Here is a 17,446-nt window from a genome sequence, read left to right on the forward strand (position 1 = left end):
CTGAACTAAAAGGATTGTTAATATCTTAGTGTAATTTCTGCATTTCACACATTCATCCCAAGGGCCGGATTGGACCCTGTGGCGGGCTGGATTTGGGCCCCCGGGCCGCATGTTTTACACCTGTGGTTTAAATGGTCATGGAAAAGTAGACCCCCCTCCAAATCAAATGATGGGAGAATCTTGGGGTGCAAAAATCTGCATCCAAGCTCCACCCATATGTGTAAACATCACATCCTCAAAAGAATCAATACCTTCCTCAGAAATGTAATGTCACAAGATCATCTAAAACAGGGGTGAACTCATTTTTTGGGCTTGTGAGTTCCTTTTAAAATGAGCACACAGAACAGCCACAGGGTGGAGTCAGGTGGACTAAGGTGTCAGTTTCAATAACCTCACACATCACTGCTTTTGTGAATGAAGTGGCCCTGTTCGCTTCATTGAGGCGTGACCTCCACCTCACACCGGGGTGATTTTCAGCCAAGTGTCAATTGACTGGGATAAGAATTTGCACCTCGGTGTCTAAGGCCATGGTGTCAACTGTGTGCTTTTGCACTCTCCTATCTTTTTTTTTGGATCTTTGGACAAAGTAACATTTTTCTGCAGATACACAACCCTTCAGACCACCCGTTCCTAAACCTCTTTTCACAGTTGTCACAGATATTGGTTTTGACCTTGTCATGTTGATTTGTGGTGCTGTTTTTCATCTGCCTCTTTAAAACCTGCTACATACCCTGTGAAAACAGACACATTTGTTTTTTTCTCCATGTAGGAGACATGTAGGCTGAAGATGAGGTGCACAGTGCGCTTCAGTGTGTGTGCTGCAGAGGTGGTGGTTCACGTGGGTGTGGGTGTGCGCATGGCACGGAAGTGTGTGTGTGTAAAGGCGTACACCCACCTGTGACACAGATGAGAGAGAGTCAGGGTTGGGTAGCCGTATTTTTTGTTGACCGCCCTTCATTAATTCAGTTATTGTTTTTTGTCTGTTCTTGCATTATTCCACCCATCCATCCTATATACGCTGTCATAGCTCCGTGCGCTCTGTCAATAAATTTACAAAACGCAACTTTGGACCTCAGCGTTATCTCCTACCATAGCCTTCTTGCGCATCACAAATCTACAAGACACAGGACCCAACCTCATACTCTCAGCGGCTAAAAGGAATGCTTTAGTAGCCACATCACTCGAGGTGCTAAGAACAAGAACAAAGTTTGCTCTGGCCAGGATAATTCATACTTCACGAGAAACACAAGTTCTGAACTCTTGGGAGGTACTCTGCTTTTCCGCATTAACCACACCCACTTTGAAAATTTGACCAATCACACAATAGTTCTTGCATACTGCATGAAAAGGAAGTTCTGCCAGGATGGTGTGTCAAGAAGAAGATGCGAGAACGCCCAAAAAAGGGGCTACAAGAACAAACTGATATCATATTGTTCTCGTAGCCCAGGAGTGAAGAAGACATGTGTCTGTTCTTGCGGGGTGTGTAGCAGGCTTCACTGGTGACAACATTCACTTTTACACAGAGGTCCCAGAAACAAGGGGAGATGGTGAGCCCACCCTTTTACATGCCCGACTTCCTGCCTTGGGTGAACATGGCACGCAGCTGCAGAATCATGCCAGTACCTTCATATGCGCCCACTGTCTCTCCCACGTTGGGGGTCGCTGTCATCAAAACGTCACACCTTGGGTGCAGAATGAGAGGTGTTCCTTTTCCATAACATTCTGGAATCATGATCCCAGCTTTATCTGTTACTTCATCCGACGTGTTACAAAGCCACGGTAAAGGTTGGACCAAGCACGGATTAACCATATGGGCAACTGGGCAATTGCCCAAGGGCCTGCAACCTCTGAAGGGCCCTGGGTAGCTCGGGCATAACGAAAATATCTGGTTATCTTTTGCTTATAAATGAAACTGTCCGCTGCCCGGAGCCATTGCACTGCACAGAAACCCTGCTCCTGCTGTCTGTGACCGTGAGCTGAGACCCTCTCCTCATTGGTCAGTCCAAAAAGCGAATCAGCGGTGACGCAAATCAACGTGCGTGCACTGAGCGGGATGTGAGACGTCAAGAACTACGTGACGTACGCGACGTACGCGAATCAAAACATTGCAAACATGGAGAAGCAGCTAAGTGGGTGCGCCAAATGAAAATTAAAAAAGGAGAGGGACATTAAAAATTTTTAATGTAAACATGCACTTCCCCATCATTTAGAATACAATTTTGTATTGGTCAGATAAGTATTTCTTTGAAAGAAATTGTCAGTTTTCCAGATGTTTATAGTATTTAGTATATGTAGTATTTAGTATTAAAATGTTTAACCCTTGCCTTGACATGCCTTGAATTGTGATGTGTTTTCTGTTTAAAAGTGAAACTGGGACCAAAATGTTTATTTTAGCAGATTATACTGCATTGTATTTATTTTTGCCTTGTGGTGGCTCCATGAAAATGTTGAGATATGTTTATTGTTGAGAGAAAGCAGATTTCAAGATGTTTACATTGCACTTACTTTAACTCTGTTGTTGAATTCTGAGGTGACAAGGGGATTTCTGTTTAAAATTCATATCTGATTCTATCAGATTACGTTTATGTTTTGTCTGTGGGCTTTTTCTGACGATTCAATACATTTGTGTCAGCAAAAAGTGTTCTTAAATAAATACTGGATACTTTGGAAATGGTTTCTTATTTATTTTTTGTGGAAATGGAGGACACTTCCCTCTCTTTCTAATGTAGTGGATCAGTTTTAGATTATATTGATGCTAATGTGTTTTGTTTTCATATCATCATATGCAAGTGAGTGGCCTTGACAAGAGGCTATAGTGGTGTACTTGTAGTTCTACGAGCATTTACACATTTGTACATCAAAATGCATTTGATGATAGTTAGATATTGAAGTATGGGGTATATTTACATATATTCCTGGAATTTATTCTGTATTTTGCCAGATTATAGGGATCCTGGGGTGGTGATGATGGGGCCCTTGAATATTGTTGCCCAGGGTACAATGAAGTGTTAATCTGACCCTGGGTGGGACCCAATGATCCCACCATTTCGTGACACAGATGTTGTTCTGGAATAAAGGCGAAATATTCCTGCAACGGAAGTGCTGTGGAAAAGGGGCTGATGATATGTTTATCCTCTGCTTTTGTGGTAACCCTCTTTCTTCCGGTCCTTTTTCTATCATCATAACTTCCAGTTTCTTTTAGTTTCTTCAGGGTATAGTGAACTTTGTTGGACATCAATATTCATTTTGCAATTTCTCTTTTAGCATATGCTTCTTTAAAAATTTTAACTCTTGTTTCTGTACTCAGCTGTTTCTTTCTCGCCATATTTGGAGTAGTTTATCAGAGATATGGACATGGATGATTTACATGGATTTTTACTCTCAAAAGCCAAAGAGCTGAAGTGAATAATGCAAATTCATTATTATTATTATTATTTTTATTTTTTTTAATTTTTTTTACATATACACTGAAGTCATGAGTCTTGCAAAACTTTTCAAACCTAAAACTAGGCCCTTCTTTTATTTTTTTAATTAACATTTAATCAGCAATTGTCTGGTAACATAAATTGATGGAAAGTGGCCCATTTCAGTGAAAGCAAAGTCTGATCATGTAGTAAATATATCCCAAAAATCCATCAAATTTACACTTAAGAAAGGCATTGTAAGTAGAAACTTCAATTTTCTTCCAAATGTTTGGCCTATATTACCCATGCTTCCAAACTTTTGGCCTGTAGTGTAGATTGTCATTTAATAATAAACAATGGGAATGTTTTATCTCAACATTTAGAAAACCCAAGATAAGTTTGGTTTCCACCACATATCAGTTGTACACACTGTCAGTGATTTGTGTTCTTTAGAATAGAAATAACATGTTCCTCCTGTTTCCTGTCACCTTTGTTGAAGTTTCTTCAGTAATGCAAAGCACAGTGTAATTGAGCAGAACAGCTGATAACAGGTTATTGAATAACAAATGATAAAATGTATTTTCCTGAATGTCAAAATGCATTTGCTGTATTTGCTATGCCCATAAACAAATACAAGTACTGTGACACCCTCACTACTGACTGAAGTAGAATGTGTCAAGTGCTCCTTACTGAAGCAAAATTTCTCATACAGTATTGACTTAAGGTGATTTTGTGCAATGCTGTTGATCAAAATAATATGTGTGTAAAATGTCTGACTGACATACTGTGTATGAAAAAAATTGTGACTAAGGGTTGCACCTGTTTGATTGTCATTAGATACAAGGGTGACAGTGTAACCCTATGCAATGTATAACATAACTGTGAAAATGGCTGAGCTGGTGACTTTGTTTACCATCACAAACTACTTTTCTGATGTTCTGGAGGGGGTGAATTCAACGCTTTTGAGTCGATCTGTGTGAGTTCTATAGTCATTAACTGCTGCAGAATTATTGAGGACACCGTCCAGGAAAAAGAAGATGTACAGTCAGAGAGAAGCCACACAAATGCCACACAGAAAGGTTCCCCCCGTTGGCTGGTGTTGGAATCCAACCCAGGCCCCTCTTTCCACTGCACCACCATGCTTGGTCTTCATTTTTCTGTGAACTCACCTTTATCAGCATCAGTCTCCTTCTTAAATACAACTGAACAAATAGTTGAGTGTGTTCATGAATGCATAGAGTGTTTTTGTGTCACTGTCAGATGCTTATGGACATACAAACCTGAAGACGCCTGATCTTGTCTCGTGTTCTTTCTTTCTGATGTTGCTATCACTTGGGATTGCTCCATCTATCTCTAATGCTGTCTTTCGATGTTTATCCACCACCACTATGTCAGGCTGATTGGCCATCACTATCTTGTCGGTCTGATCTGGAAGTCCCACAGGATCTTGGCTTGTTTGTTCTCTGTCACCTTCAGGGGTGTCTCCTGTCTGGACCCTGGGACCTCCAGTCCATACTCGGTACAGATGTTCCTGTACACTACTGTATGCCCGCTACCTGGTTATGCCATTCCATGTATGCCTTGCCTGCCAGTATCTTACACCCTGCTGTGATGTGCTGGACTGTCTCAGGGGCTTCTCTACACAGCCTATACCTGGGGTCTGGTCTGGTGTTGTAGACCTACACCTGGGGTCTAGTCTGATGTCGTAGACCTACACCTGGGGTCTAGTCTGGTGTGGTAGACTTACACCTGGGGTCTTGTCTGGTGTGGTAGATCCCGGCCTCTATTGCTCTGGTGTTCAGGGCCTGTTCTTGTGCAGCCATGAGTAGTGCCTCTGTGCTGTCTTTCAGTCCTTTTCCATCCACTGGTATGTTTTCTCGATATCAGCCACTTCCTCAATTTGCCGGTGGTCCATGCCATGCAAGGGCTTGTCCCTCCATGATAGCCCCTCAGGCTCCTCATCCTTACTGGGCTTTTGTTGCCTGAGGCATTCACTTATCAGTTGGTCATTGGGGGCCATTTTCTTGACATATTCCTGGAGGTTTGCCATTTCCTCCTGGACAGTAGTTCTGACACTTACTAGTCTTCGGCCCCCTTCCTTTCACTTTCTGTTCAGCCTCAGGATGCTGGACTTAGGGTGGAACCCTCTATGCATGGTAAAGAGCTTTCTTGTCTTGATATCAGTGGCTTGTATCTCTTCCAGTGGATATCCAGGATATCATGCCAGCGGGGTATCTGATCACTGGTAGGGCATAGGTGTTAATGGCTTGGATCTTATTTTTGCCGTTCAGCTGACTTTTCAGGACCTGCCTTACCCTCTGTAGGTATTTGGCTGTGGCTGACCTCCAAGCAGCCTCCTCATGATTACCATTTGCCTGCGGGATCCTCAGGTATTTGTAGCTGTCCTGCACATTTGTAATGTTCCCTTCAGGTAGCTCAACTCCTTCAGTTGTGATCACCTTTCCTCTTCTAGATACCATCCGCCCACATTTATCTAGTCCGAATGACATCCCAATGTCTTTGCTAAAGAGCCGAGTGAAGTGGATCAGGGAGTCAATGTCCTGCTCATTCTTGGCATACAGCTTGATGTCATCCATGTAGAGGAGGTGGCTGATGGTTGTTCCACTACGGAACCAGTACCCAAAGCCACTCTTTGAGATGATCTGGCTAAGGGGGTTTAGGCCTATGCAGAACAGCAGGGGGGACAGAGCATCTCCTTGATATATACCGCATCTGATGCTCACCTGCGCAATTAGTTTTGAGTTTTCCTCCAGAGTCGTGTTCCATAGCATCATCGAGTTCTGAATGAACACTCTAGGTGTTCTGTTGATGTTCTACAGCTTTAGGCACTCCAGTATCCACGTGTATGGCACTGAGTCATAGGCTTTCTTGGAGTCAATCCAGGCAGTCCACAGGTTGGTGTTCCTCGTCTTACAGTCTCGGGCAATTGCCCTGTCAACCTGTAGCTGGTGTTTGGCTCCTCTGGTGTTATTGCCTTTTCCTTTCTGTGCTCTGCTCATGTATTGCTCCATGTTCCTTCTCATCTTAGCTGCTATGATGCCTGATAGGAGCTTCCATGTAGTCCTGAGGCAGGATATAGGCTGGTAGTTGGATGGCATTGTTCCCCTCTGGGGGTCCTTCATTATGAGGACTGTCCGGCCCTGGGTTAGCCACTCTGGGTGGTTTCCCAGCTTTAGCAGCTGGTTCATCTGTGCTGCTAGGCGTTCATGGAGTGCAGTCAGCTTCTTAAGCCAGTAGGCATGAATCATGTCGGGCCCTGGTGCTGTCCAGCTCTTTATTTTGGACACTCTTGTTTGGATGTCTGCTAGGGTGATGACTACTGGGTCTTGTTCTGTAAGTTGGCTGTGCTCTGCCTGTAAGTCTATCAGCCATTGGGCGTTAGTGTTATGTGCTGCCTCTTTTTCCCAGATACTCTTCCAGTATTGCTCAGTCTCAGTCCTGGGTGGGTCTGTTGTCACCTTGTTACCCTGCCATTGAGAGTAGACCTTAGCTGGGTTGGTGGAGAACTCTTTGCTTCTTCTCCTTGCCTGTACTTCTCTTGTATACCTCTTTAGGCGGGTAGCTAGGGCTGTGAGCCTTTGCTTAGCAGTCTCCAGTGCCTCAGTTATGGACAGTTTGTTATATTTCCTGGGCAGATCTTTCCTTAGATTCACACCTCTGCTTAGTTCTGTTAGAAGGCTGACTTCTCTCTGTGCCACCACGATCTTTACCTCTAGCCTTCTCCTCCATGGGGCAATTCGCTCCTTCTGGCTACTACTACTCATGCTGTTCATCTTGTAGCCAAGCATCTCGAGGATGACTGTTGCTGCTGCATACATTATCCGATTGGTCTCAGTGATGGTGTTGGTAGGGATAGTTAGGAGTGTGGTGTTCAAGTCTTCCAGTAGAGACTGGTCTGGTACTTTGTTGTTTAGCCTTGGCAAGCAGGAGGTAGTTGAGTTCCCCCAGGACTTCATGATTCTCTCTCTCAGGTCAGCTGCCCTTGCATTCAGTCTGTCTGTCTTTGGGGCTTGGTACCCAATCTCAACATTTGAGGGTGATGGTGAAACCACACCCAAGCTTACCTGTTGTCCTGGCTCCCCCTTGCCGCAGCATTTTTGTACCGTGGATGAGGTAGAACACTGTACCTCATCAATCTCTAGCTGTGATAGCAACTTCTTATTGCAGATATTTGAACACTGAGCTAAGAGCTGTTATACATATATATATATATATATATATATATATATATACATATATATATATATATAAATATGTATATATATATATATATATATATATGTATATATATATATATATATACACATATATACATATATATATATACACACACACACACACATATATACACACACACACACACACACATATATATATATATATATATATATATATATATATATATATATATATATATATATATATATATATATATATATATATATATATATATATATATATATAAGGCCTGTAACGGTACACAAAATTTTCGGTTCAGTACATTTTCGGTTTTCAAAACCACGGTTTGTTTTTTTTTGGTTCGGTATGGGATGAAAGAAAACCCCTCAGAATGTCTTTAATGCATTTATGAATTTTTGCAAATTTTACCCCCAATTGTTGGAGACAATAGAACGTAGAAAAACAGGAGTAATATAATTCTGCTACTACAACTCAAATAGAAAATAAAATAAATAAATTATTACTAAATGTATTTTAAACATTAGTATTGCACTTTTCCCTGAAAGGTAGTTTTGAACAAACAACACAAATCTAATCCAAGTTCTGTCAGTTATAAAATCATTCAATCAGTCAGACTGTCATCTGTCAGTCATAAAAATAACAACAAAAAAAATCCACATGAAGTGCAACATTAACAAGAGGGCAAACTGGTACCCTGTTTAAATAAACTGAAGAGGAACACTGACAACAAAATGAACAAATTTATTTATTTATTTATTTATTTTAGGACAGAGAACAAACTGTTTAGACCACTTTGTGTATTTGTGTGTGTGTGTGTGTGTGTGTGTGTGTGTGTGTGTGTGTGTGTGTGTGTGAGAGAGAGAGAGAGAGAGAGAGAGAGAGAGAGACAGATGGACAGACAGACAAACAGAGCTAGTGTCAGTGTTTTAGAACTACCGTAGTTCCTAAGGGCCAAACAGTGTTCGTCTTATCTTCTCATTCCTCGTTGTTGTCTTTCACCTGGAGGTGGCCATGGCTCAGGTGGTAGAGCGGGTCATCCAACAACCGAAGGGTTGGCAGTTTGAATCCTGCTATATCCTTGTCAGTCTGTTGTGTCCTTGGGCAAGACACTTCACCCTCCTTGCCTCCAGTGCCACTCACACTGGTGTATGAATGCGTATGAATGTTTGGAGCCATGCATCTGTCAGTCTGCCCCAGGGCAGCTGTGGCTACAAATGTAGTTTACCACCACTAGAGGGAGAATGTGAGACTGAATGAATAATGGATCAATAATGTAAAGCGCTTTAGGTGTCTAGAAAACCGCTATATAAAATCCAATCCATTATTATTATTATTCACCTGAACCTGAACTGATCCAAACTGGACTGTACTGATGGAGGAGGGTCTTCAGTCTCTTCCTTCCAGGTTCACATCATATTTGTTGTTTTTTTTTAACCTTATGGCTGCCTCTATTTCATATTTCAGGTCAATGTGCGCTCCTTCAATATGTCCGTGTTGAACTTGTGTTGATTTAAAGTTCCGCATCAAACGGTGTCTTTCCTTTCTTTTTCTTCACATACTGTACCGTTTGCGTACAGCTGTGTACCGAACAGGGGCGGACCGAAATGATTTGGTTCGGTATGTGTACTGTTACAGGCCTAATATATAAATAAATAAATAAATAAATACAGTATATTCTGATTTTCTTGCAATCCAAGCACAAATTGTATTATTATTTTACTTTTTAAAAATATTATAAAATCAATATAATAAAATCAAATGCAGGACGACACAAGCTGGGCTAGGAGGCCCCAGGACCAGTCGATCTAACTCAGTGGTAAGACCATGGCCCCCCATCACAGATAAGAGATGTAACAACACTTTTACCAGAAACCTGCTCGATCCTGTCACTGTTCCTGTATGTAAACACCCATAGACATTTATGAACAAAAAAATCTGGGAATCCATCTTCCTGCTACCTCATCAGTACATAATTGTGAACAAAATCAAAGCTGTATTATTCAAAATTGTGCACAAATATTACCCTTCAAAAGCAAATATCGGTCCTTTTTTTCCCTAATATGAGTCACATTTGTACATTCTGTAGCTGTGAGGGTGAAACTATTAAACATGTTTGTTGATTGTTTTCATGTAACTTATTTTGGTTCCACTTCCAAATATAGAATTTCCAAAAGGGAAAAAAAAAATAAAAAATTATATATATATATATACATATATATACATATATATATATATATATATATATATATATATATATATATATATATATATATATATATATATATATATATATATGTGTGTGTGTGTGTGTGTGTGTGTGTGTCGAGGCCCAAAACAGAATCTGGCCCAATTCAGAATCGGGCCGGCCCAGAACGAAATTCTATTCTAGGCCGGCCTAGAATGGAATCCTGCTGCTATAATGTTATTTTTATACCATGTTTAATGCAAATGATCTAAATTATTGCAAAAATCAATACATGGAATTTGCAAATATGTGAAAAAAAAATGAAACAAACAACATTTTAATTGTGAACTATAATACACTTTATTTACAAATAGAACCTAGTGGTACTCCCCACCAATATATGGTACAGTGAAATCGACTGAAATTGACAATAGTTACTCAAGGTATGTAAGACTGAAAATGTAAAATTATGACAAATTATGGAATTATGGATCATTTGCATTAAACATGGTATAAAAATAACATTATAGCAGCAGGATTCCATTCTAGGCCGGCCTAGAATAGAATTCCATACTGGGCCGGCCCGATTCTGAATCGGGCCAGATTCCGTTTTGGGCCTCGACACACACACACACACACACACACACACACACATATATATATATATATATATATATATATATATATATATATATATATATATATATATCTTACTGAGCCAATTTGAAATATTTATAGTCACCAATCCAAATTTATCAGCCAATGAAAAATATATAATTAATTTAATCATTATTTTAGCAAAATATCATCTACACAAAATGATTTAGCAAAAAATACCCTCCTTTTACAACTTCAGAAAAACAGATCTTAAAACGTATTGAAACAGCACTGAAAATCTGAATAAGAAAAGCCATAAATTAATCAAAACAATTCAGTTATTTAATGATTTTAACTTTAATGTGTGGCAGATCCCTGAGTGTTGTTTATTTATTATTTTCTTTTGTTTGTCTTTTTATCGTCTCCATTTTTATAGATCTGATTTATGAATTTGTCAGTTGGTTGTGTCTTTTTATTGTGTTTGTGTTAAGAATGTATGTTTTTCTATTAAGAATTGTTAAACAAAAAAAAAAAAAAAAAAACACAAAAAAAACTACCTCCAGTGGTTCTGAGCACATGCACATGAATGGGTTATCGATCCACGTGACTACACGTTCACAAACGTCATACAAAAGTGTTTAAGGAGCATGTCAAATATGCAGGATGTAGTAGAATAGTTTCTACAAAAAATAATATTATCATAGATTTACTTTTTTGGGGTTTTTAAGTTGTCTTTTGGCTGGAATGGTGCATGACTATAAGCAGAATAAGTACTGTACTGTATGTTCCAGCTGATGAAGGAGAGTTTGAAAACAAATTTTGACCTCACTCCATAAAGGATCACTTCTGCTCATGACAAAAAATCTAAAACACATTTGAAGATATGTGGTTCACACTGGACATAAAGGGGATGAGATTCTGTATTCTGAAAATGTCACAAAATTAAGTGGGGAAAAGTAAAGTATTTACCTCTGAGATGGAGTAGAATTAAAGTATAAACCTGCAGAAAATGGAAACACTCAAGTAAAGTGCAAGTATCTGCCCTTAAAATGAATCTTCAGACCTATATATTTAAGGGAATGACTTAGAAAACATGAAATGACCTAAAGTGACTTTCACTAAAATGAATGACCTATCTCACTTTAACAGGATATTTTAATTAAAGTCTATGATGAGGAAGAAAAAAAGTTGACAATATGAACTGCATAATGTTCTTGTATTTTTAATGTCAGTGGATGATATTTATTTAGCAGTTCTTCTATAGTAGAGGGAAATTTCCTGAATACATTGTTGGGTGTGTAGCAGTACAAAGGTTTTTTTTCTGATAAACACCACCCTCTGCTGGACATAAATCAAGGTTGCATCAAGGTTTATTTACTTATGTTAGGTGTTGAAGGAGATCCTAATGGAATGCAGGGACATCACTGGATGATGCACGCACTGAATAGTAGTAGAAATAATCATACAATGTATATCTTAAATGAAGCTTCACATATAAGAGACTTTGTGGTTAACACTATTTATTTTGGAAAAATGTTCATGTAAATCAATGAATAACAAAAGGAGACTTTAAAAACATTGAATTAAAAGTCGATAAAATGACACCATGGCTGAAAATGAACCCCACTCATCTGAAAATACTGTGAAGAGAAGACTTCCAGTTGCAGGTTTGATGGGTCGAGTTGCAGCAGAAAGCCATTGCTGAGACTTCAGAATAAGAAAAAGAGGCTTGGCTGGGCCATGAAACACCGCCAGTGGACTACTGAAGACTGGAAGTAGGTGTTATGGACTGATCAAACCTGCAACTGGAAGTCTTCTGTTCACAGTTGAAACTCAGACTTGCTTACTCCTCCACTATTGAGCTGTGCTTGAAGCTGTTGTCCTGTGAGTCTCCTCTCACTCCAGCTGTTGACTGTCATAAACTTGTCTTCTGATTCTGTTGTCTTTGGCTCTGCCAGACCTCTTCCTGTCAGCATTTCCCCCAGTTTCTGAGTGCCTTTGGATGGTGAAGGAAACTGGACTTACTGACACCTGGACTTTCTTGGTCTGGACAGACCTACATTTTTCAGTGTTCTGATGGTCTGTCTCTCTTCTATCGTTAATTGCCTTTTCCTCTTTTCCATTTTTATAGTAACACACTACTTTCTGCAGTACAATACTGTTCAAATAATGCTCCAACGGTATGGTACCAGAGTGTGTTCCAACACTACTTTTATGCAGACACAGGGGGTTGGAAGGAATTCACAAACGTTGGGACACCTGGAGGAATTGGTAGCACCAACTTTCGAGGCTTGATCAACCTCCATTGCTGCAGAACTGCTTTAAGTTGTTAACCCATTTCTTGTTCATCTTTTTGTATAATTCTGAAATGTACATTATTTTTCAGTTTTGTTTAACCTTACCTTTTTTTTCACCTCTGGCAGTTCACCGCTTACCTTTGTACCATTTCAAGCTGTTCATTGGACTGGAACTGCTTGAATTTCAATACAAAACTGGAAAAATTGGGGTGTTCTAAAACTTTGGACCTGTCGTGTATATGATGAAAGGAAGAGCTGAAGTCGAAGGATCAACATGTGGTGCCATTATGAACTCTGGGCCACCATACGTTAGTTATCACGGTGGTATCTGTTCTGACACTTCTTGTTTAAAACCCAGAAGGACCCTGATTCCCCACTTTCAGGGTCTGGATTCTGACTGACAACCAGTATGATGAGAGCTTTTCCCCTTGACTTTCCAGTTCTCTGTACCAGTTACTGCTGTTCATCAGGTAACAGATAAAACCTGATGGGTGTTTAGTTCCACACTGTGTCGCTACAACACTATGAAACATTTCCATGGGTTGAAAATGACTCAGTAGACATTGATTGTCCAAAGAGTTGCATTTCAAGCTACCTTCAAATGTGAATTTCGTGTGTTTTTTAGTGTCCAGGTTTTGGATCTGGGCTGGCAGGATAGGGAAGACCATAGACTCATGAATGTCCAACAGAACTTTCCTCATCATCCTGTCCTGCTGTTTGTCTTTACTTGCTCTCCTTACTCTGGAAATATGATTAGCATTTACTTTTTCAACAAGACTGAGTGTTGGAAGACGTGTGTGTTCTTGTATATATGTGAACAGTATCTCTGTCTTTAAGTACATATGTGTGAGTATGTGTAATATTCTATACAGAATATCTAAGTTTAGGAAGTGACACAATATTCTACTGCCACCTATTGGATATTTGGCGTATTGTTTTATATCACATGCACGAAGAATAAGGGGTGTGTTGTTGAAGGATTTCCGCTGTTGCTGTAGCATGTTCACCTGTGATTAAATAAATAAGTTGATAGCACGTCGTTATCCTAGTATTAATTGAACTGCTTGAATTTCAATACAAAACTGGAAAAATTGGGGTGTTCTATAACTTTTGACCAATAGTGTATATTCAAATAGAATCTAAACGGCACAAAAAAGGAATATAAAGAAATATGTACAGCAGTACCTAACCCTTTACTAACCCGGATAAAGAAGGTTTTATATTCCTCTGAAAATATTCACATGAATCTACCTAAATGACAGATCGCCCACCTACCTTTAAATAATAACAAATGTGGCAATAAACAATTAAGAAATGGTTGAAGGAATATGGATTTCATGACTATAGTAAAACTGATATGAAAATGTTCTAGAGTGAGGATAGGTTAATGAGTAAACCCATAGGATGTATAAAACGGCCTCTACCCCCAAAGGGAAACAAATGTAATTCAACATTATTAATGGTTCTGACACCCCCGCCCCCCCAACACACACACACACACACACACACAGCAGCAGTGGCGGTGATGCTTCCAAACTGTTTGGGTTTGGTGGAGGAGTCATGTGGATTCTGCTCAAAGGAAGAGGAAACTACTGATCACTTATTTTTCTCTTGTTCAGTTACAAACCGATTATGGAGAACACACTAATATATTATTTATTAATTGTGGATTATTGAAATGGCAGGAGCTGGTTAAGATACAGACATGACTTCTATTTAAGGGCAACAGTAAAGCACTACCAGCTAAAGTCCAAAAGCTGTTTGTGTTCAGTTCAGAGGATGAAGAGCACAGAAGGAAAGGTCCTTTCAAAGCCCGGAGTGAACAGACACCTGTGGAGCACATGTGTAGATCAGTGGTGGGGGTTCAACTCTGGAATTGTCTTTATAATGAGCTGAAGGACTGAAAAAACAGACTCCATCTGGAAAAACTGGATCAAGACAGAACAATGAGATTATAGGAACAGTTAGAAGGTTTTACACTTTTCTTCGTATTTGTTTTGCATCTTGTGACATATTTATTTACTTCTTTTGGACTGGTATTGTAATTGTTTTGCATCATTTCATCAGGTACATATTAACCTATGTTTTGTACTTCTTAGATCTGTAGTTTTGCACTTGGTTTTGTATTATCTTTGGATTTATTTTGGATTTATTTTGTTTGGTTTGTCTGACTTTATATAGTCTGACTTTATAATTAGTTGTGTATCACTAACCATTAAGGCTATTATTATTTAGAAGGGGGCAGGAAATAGAACATTTTCTTCATCCTGCTCCTTTTCGAGCATGGGTGTCTAAATGTTTGTTCACCTGATGATTATTTAATGTCTACTGATGAAATGCACAGCCATGAACAAAATAAAGGAAATGAAATGAAAAATGAAAAAAACAATTTTTGGAAAGACACAGTAGGCTGGATGAAAATTAAAATGGATAAAGTAACTGACTTGAATGTACAACAAGTAATATATGGTAATAATATGCCAAAGGAACTCTTCAGAATTTGTTCCATAATAATAATAATTAAAACCGCAAGCGGTGTTAAGGCCCTCGCCCTCCCATGCGACCGCCTCCCCACGCAACCGCTGAGGCCACCGACAGCGAGAGGACACTGTATTTTGGGCTCGATCCGGCATTCTGCAAGATAAGCACAGTTTTATACTTCTGACAATGACCACTCAATCTCGAGGTCATCACAGCCACGCCTAACATTTGATCAAAAATGGACGTGATAACTTTTGATCACACATGTGTGTAGGTGATTTTCACCCAGTTTGGTCCAAATTGGATGTAAACCCTAGGAGGAGATGATGAAAGTATGAGGGGTGGGATTTTAGAGGTCCACACTTGTATCCAATATGGCTGACTTCCTGTTTGGTTTAGGGTGGGGCCATAATTTAATTTTTTACTTGTCCTACCATGGGCTATGTGTGTACCAAGTTTCATACTTCTATGTTGAAATTTTTTTTGGGTGGGTTCCCATCTGCGCAATGTATTTTCATACTTTGAGGGGGCGTGGCCAAGTCATTTTTCAATATTTTGAAAATTCTTCTTGCTGGAAAATTCTACTTTTCCACAGTGTAATTTTCAGTCTGTGTACCATTAGTGGAACACTAAGAGTTTTTCAGCAATTACGTCCTTCTGGAAAAACCCCATTCATTTGAATGGTACAGTTTTGGTGTCGTCATGGCAACACAATTGTAAATAGGGGTATGTCCTCATTGGCTTTTTGGTTCAGTATTGCAGGAGGAATGTGTGTGTCAAATTTCTTTGTCCTATGTCAAAAAAAATTTTCACTCCCATTCAAAAACTGTAGGGGGCACCAGTGAGCCATTTTACAATCCAACTATACGAATTACATATCATCGTGTTCAGGTTGTCATTCCACACAAATGTTACATTGGGTCCAACTCAATCTGACACTCTGTGTACGAGATATCCACACTTTTATACTTCTAAAAATGGCCGCTTCATTGTGAGGTCACCATAGCCACGCCCAACATTTGATCAAAACTTTAGGTGATAACTTTTGATCACACATGTGTGTAGGTGATTTTCACCCAGTTTGGTCCAAATTGGATGTAAACCCTAGGAGGAGATGATGAAAGTATGAGGGGTGGGATTTTAGAGGTCCACACTTCCACCCAATATGGCCGACTTCCTGTTGGGTTTAGGGCGGGGCCATAATGTAATTTTTTACTTGTCTTACCATGAACTATGTGTGTACCAAGTTTCATGTTTGTACGATGAAAAAAATTTTGGGAGGGCTCCCATCCGCGTAATGTATTTTGATTTTTGAGGGGGCGCTATCGAGTCATTTTGCGATATTTTTTCTTGGCGACTTCAAATAAAATAATTTTTTGCCGGGCTTGAATTTTTGGTCAAATAAAATTGACTTTTTGTGAACGTTTGACGGGTGAAATTTGGGATCAAAGAGTCCAGGAAAAATAATAATAATAATAACGGAACCATGCGATTTTAATAGGCCCTCGCCGACATGTATGTCTGGGCTCGGGCCTAATTATGGGTCGATACCACATTGACTAAAGTCAACAGTATACAAATGCGTCCCTTAGTGTGTGGAAGCCTTGTTTTAGTCTGTGTCATTCCTAAAGGACTCAAAGGAAAATAGAACCCTCTTATGGGCAGATGTTTCTAAATATCTATGACTTTAATAACATGCATTTTTGTGTCTTTTCGTTTCTCTCTCATTCAGTGCCGTACATATTTAAAAAATAGCCTTACTAGTTCCTTTTTCTCTTTTCTATCGTCCTGCATTGTTCAATGTGTGTACAACATAATTTGTATGTCTCCTATCCAGAGTTTTATGCATGTAAAGATGTAAAAAAAAAAATAAAAATAAAAAACTTAAAAATTATCCTCGGTCCACCAGCGTCGGCTAAACCGGAAACAAAACCTGCTGAACCGGAAAAGCGCCGTTTCTACTTCCGGGTTCACGGTTTCCACAGTTTGGAAGAAATGGCGGACATGGACGAGCTGTTCGGTAGTGATGGAGACAGCGACAATGACCAAGGGGGTAGGTTCACATAAGACTGAGGAACATGTCTGAATCCCATGGATTTAGAAGGAGCTTCTGAGCGGAAGATGCTAGTCTGTGATCCTGTTAGCGGCTGGAGCTAAGCTAAACATGCTAGCTAATAGCTGTGTGTGTGTGTGTGTGTGTGAGAGAGAGAGAGAGAGAGAGAGAGAGAGAGAGAGAAACTAGTGAATTTGACTGCATTCGG

General features: G+C 39.6%; 1 protein-coding gene across 1 annotated transcript in view; it reads left to right on the forward strand.

Annotated features, from left to right (window-relative positions):
- The first annotated feature begins 17,116 nt into the window (after positions 1-17,116).
- Positions 17,117-17,446, forward strand: part of leo1 (LEO1 homolog, Paf1/RNA polymerase II complex component) — a 17,264-nt gene continuing 16,934 nt past the window's right edge. The window contains exon 1 of the mRNA XM_030130909.1: positions 17,117-17,238. Within this exon, the coding sequence (XP_029986769.1) occupies positions 17,181-17,238 (58 nt within the window). The 5' untranslated portion in view covers positions 17,117-17,180. The remainder of the gene's footprint in view (positions 17,239-17,446) is intronic.

The sequence above is a fragment of the Sphaeramia orbicularis genome, chromosome 3 (assembly GCF_902148855.1).
Source record: "Sphaeramia orbicularis chromosome 3, fSphaOr1.1, whole genome shotgun sequence".
In the NCBI taxonomy this organism is placed as follows: Eukaryota; Metazoa; Chordata; class Actinopteri; order Kurtiformes; family Apogonidae; genus Sphaeramia; species Sphaeramia orbicularis.